At 36.5% G+C, this 2,669-nt stretch overlaps 1 protein-coding gene across 1 annotated transcript; it reads right to left on the reverse strand.

Annotated features, from left to right (window-relative positions):
• Positions 1-782: 782 nt before the first annotated feature.
• Positions 783-2,379, reverse strand: LOC134274955 (uncharacterized). Its single transcript, XM_062757196.1, has 2 exons — positions 1,993-2,379; positions 783-1,245 (listed from the first exon to the last, which is right to left on the reverse strand). The coding sequence occupies exons 1-2, from the start codon at positions 2,357-2,359 to the stop codon at positions 1,121-1,123; spliced, it is 492 nt and encodes a 163-aa protein (XP_062613180.1). The 5' UTR covers positions 2,360-2,379; the 3' UTR covers positions 783-1,120.
• Between the last annotated feature and the right edge of the window lie 290 nt (positions 2,380-2,669).

Genomic DNA, 2,669 nt, shown 5'->3' on the forward strand with positions numbered 1-2,669 from the left:
GTTTAAAGTCATAATTTCGTAGTTCTATAGTCAATACATTGACTATGTCAGCAAATACAATTTATCACTGAGTCAAATTCTGATCGACGCTTTTCTTACTAACTTATTGTTAGTCCATTATTTATACACTGAATTGACGACATCTTTTTCTGTTATTTCCCGACCACGACAAGGAGCACACGGCGGGTGTGACCGGTCGGCAGGAGATGCTCACTCCTCCGTGGCACCTGATGCTTTTTGGAGGTCCGTTTTTGCTCAGCTTTGCATTATCATAACTGTAACAGAAAAATTATTCCATCATTAGAAAACAAAGCGATTCAATGTGACATATCATTAAAAAAGGATACTAAGATTTTCAACAGAGAAAAGGACCTTCAACGATATATTAAATACTCGCCCATGTGGCCTAGTGGTGGGAAGGTCTACTCTACAGTCGCAGAGTAAGGAGTTAATCCTTATGTTCGAATCCCACTGTGGGGCATGGAGATCGGTCCTTCATAGGTGGCGTGTTTGCTCCTTAACTGGCCCTGATTGCCGAACATAGGTCAAAATTTGCAGCTCTCTACAGGCAAACGGTGGTGTCTCCATATTATTGACAAGTTCTCGGGAGGGATGTTAAACAACAAACAAACTATTGTTTATGAGCAGATCAACAACCAAAATTTACTTCGTTTTTTGTTTAACATTGACCTACTGAATACCTTTGTCGTAACAGTTTTTTCCAAACAAGTAATAAAGTAAATCAAAATAATTGGCAAGTTTTCGAATTAGGAAAATACTGGTGTATGCATAGCATGTTTAATCTAATGAACAAAATATAATTATTTTTTTTTTACAGAGACCAGCCACTGAATGTTGACATGTGATTCTCGTTACTGATAATGTCGCCAGCGTGCGTCGTCGTTGGGTGATTACGGACGAAGATGACATCGCCTTGACTAGCTTCCACAACACTCAGACCGGTTGCTGATCGGAAATATCCCGCTCCATTGGTATCACACATAGTGGCGTCGACAAGATTACCGTTAACTATAAGCTGTGTCATAATATGAGCATTTGTTGAACAGTACATCGTCCAGGTAAAGACGTATGTGCCACGATGGGGAGCCGTGAACATGCCCTAGAAGACGTTGTAATGGCCGCCAATATTTGTTGTTGCTGAATCAAACACATAGATGTGGAGACTGCCAGGTTTGTACTCATGGTGGGTCATACGCGCGAAAAACGCAACATATCCATTCGTCCCTACAATGTATTGGAAAATGTAAATTGGAATGACACAAAAAAGCCAAAACATAGTTACAACAGATATAAGTTATGCTCACGTTGTATTTATTTTCCCCGGTTCCTTTCACCCTCTTTGCAAATTGGCATATTTGAAAGTCAAACAAATTCAAGGGAAATATTTATTTTTTCAACAAAACTGTTTCCACTAGTTAAATCTAAAATAAGACAAAATTGTTTGAAAGAAGAACAAAAATTACATGAAACAAAAATAGTGTTGCAATCAGTAGAAAAGATTTTTTGTCTTTCTTCTCAGATTTCATGAGATTAAGCTTTCAGCAGTGGTGGGTTAATTACATGTACCAAATACAAATTGAATCATTACTTTCAGAAGGGTTTTGATTCAATTTAACGTTCTATTTAGCAAAAGTCAGGATTTATTCTTTTTAATTTTATTTATTTTTATTTCTTTGGCATTATAAAGGGGATAAATGTATTTTTCCTTTAAAAAGACAAGACAGTTTATGCTTATGTTATTAAAAAAAGGACGTTTGATGTGAAAGAATTAATTGCTTTTGAGAATGTTGTTCGCTGATAAATGTATTTTTTAAACAGATCTTCCGAAATTTTTTCCTATCTAATTATATTGAATTGCTAATGATGTTGGAGGAAATGACAAGAAAATTAAAAGAAATGACTACGAATGGTGGAAATGTGAGCATCTATAAAATGTTACTTCTAGGATGTCTTATATTTACACGTCCTTACCAGAAAGACGTCTCTGAAGTCCAGCATCTGCAGATTTTGAAACCTGTTGCTTAGCTTGATCCACTATCTCTTCATACAAGACGCTGTTGTTTGGTTTATATCTTGGCGGATCGAAGTCTGAATTAGAGGAAGCGTCTCTATCTTCCTCCGGAGTATGGCTTCTTCCATTCATACATTTTTCCACACTGTCTTCCAGGTTCTTAATACGTTTATCCTGGTCGCTAATCGTAGTCTCCAAGACTCTTTGATTCTCTTGCATTTTGAAGAGTGCGAGTGCTAGCTGTTCCAACCGTCTCTCCGAAGCCATTGTGTGGTTTGTCAGATAGAAGGCACACAGAAGAAACGCGAAAAACTGCACAGACACCATAACTGTACTGTATGATAGTTCCTAATCTCACTATTATAAAGGCCAGTTACATAATTATACATTTATAAGCACATTGTACAAGAGAACTAGTCTTATCAGCTTGTAGTTCTACAGTGAGTCAAAATGTGTTGTTTAATGGTATTTGGAAAATCTGTAAATTCCACAATAATATTTCCCTTCATTTTTAGTACATGTATGTATTATGTTTCATCTGTTCACTCTCTCTCTCTCTCTCTCTCTCTCTTATCATGGTAAAAAGAAATAGACTATTAAAGGTATACATTTAGACACTACTAAATTCATTCAGACC

This window comes from Saccostrea cucullata, unplaced genomic scaffold (assembly GCF_032062105.1).
Source record: "Saccostrea cucullata isolate Sc308-1 unplaced genomic scaffold, CSIRO_AGI_Scuc_v1 ctg147, whole genome shotgun sequence".
Taxonomy (NCBI): domain Eukaryota; kingdom Metazoa; phylum Mollusca; class Bivalvia; order Ostreida; family Ostreidae; genus Saccostrea; species Saccostrea cuccullata.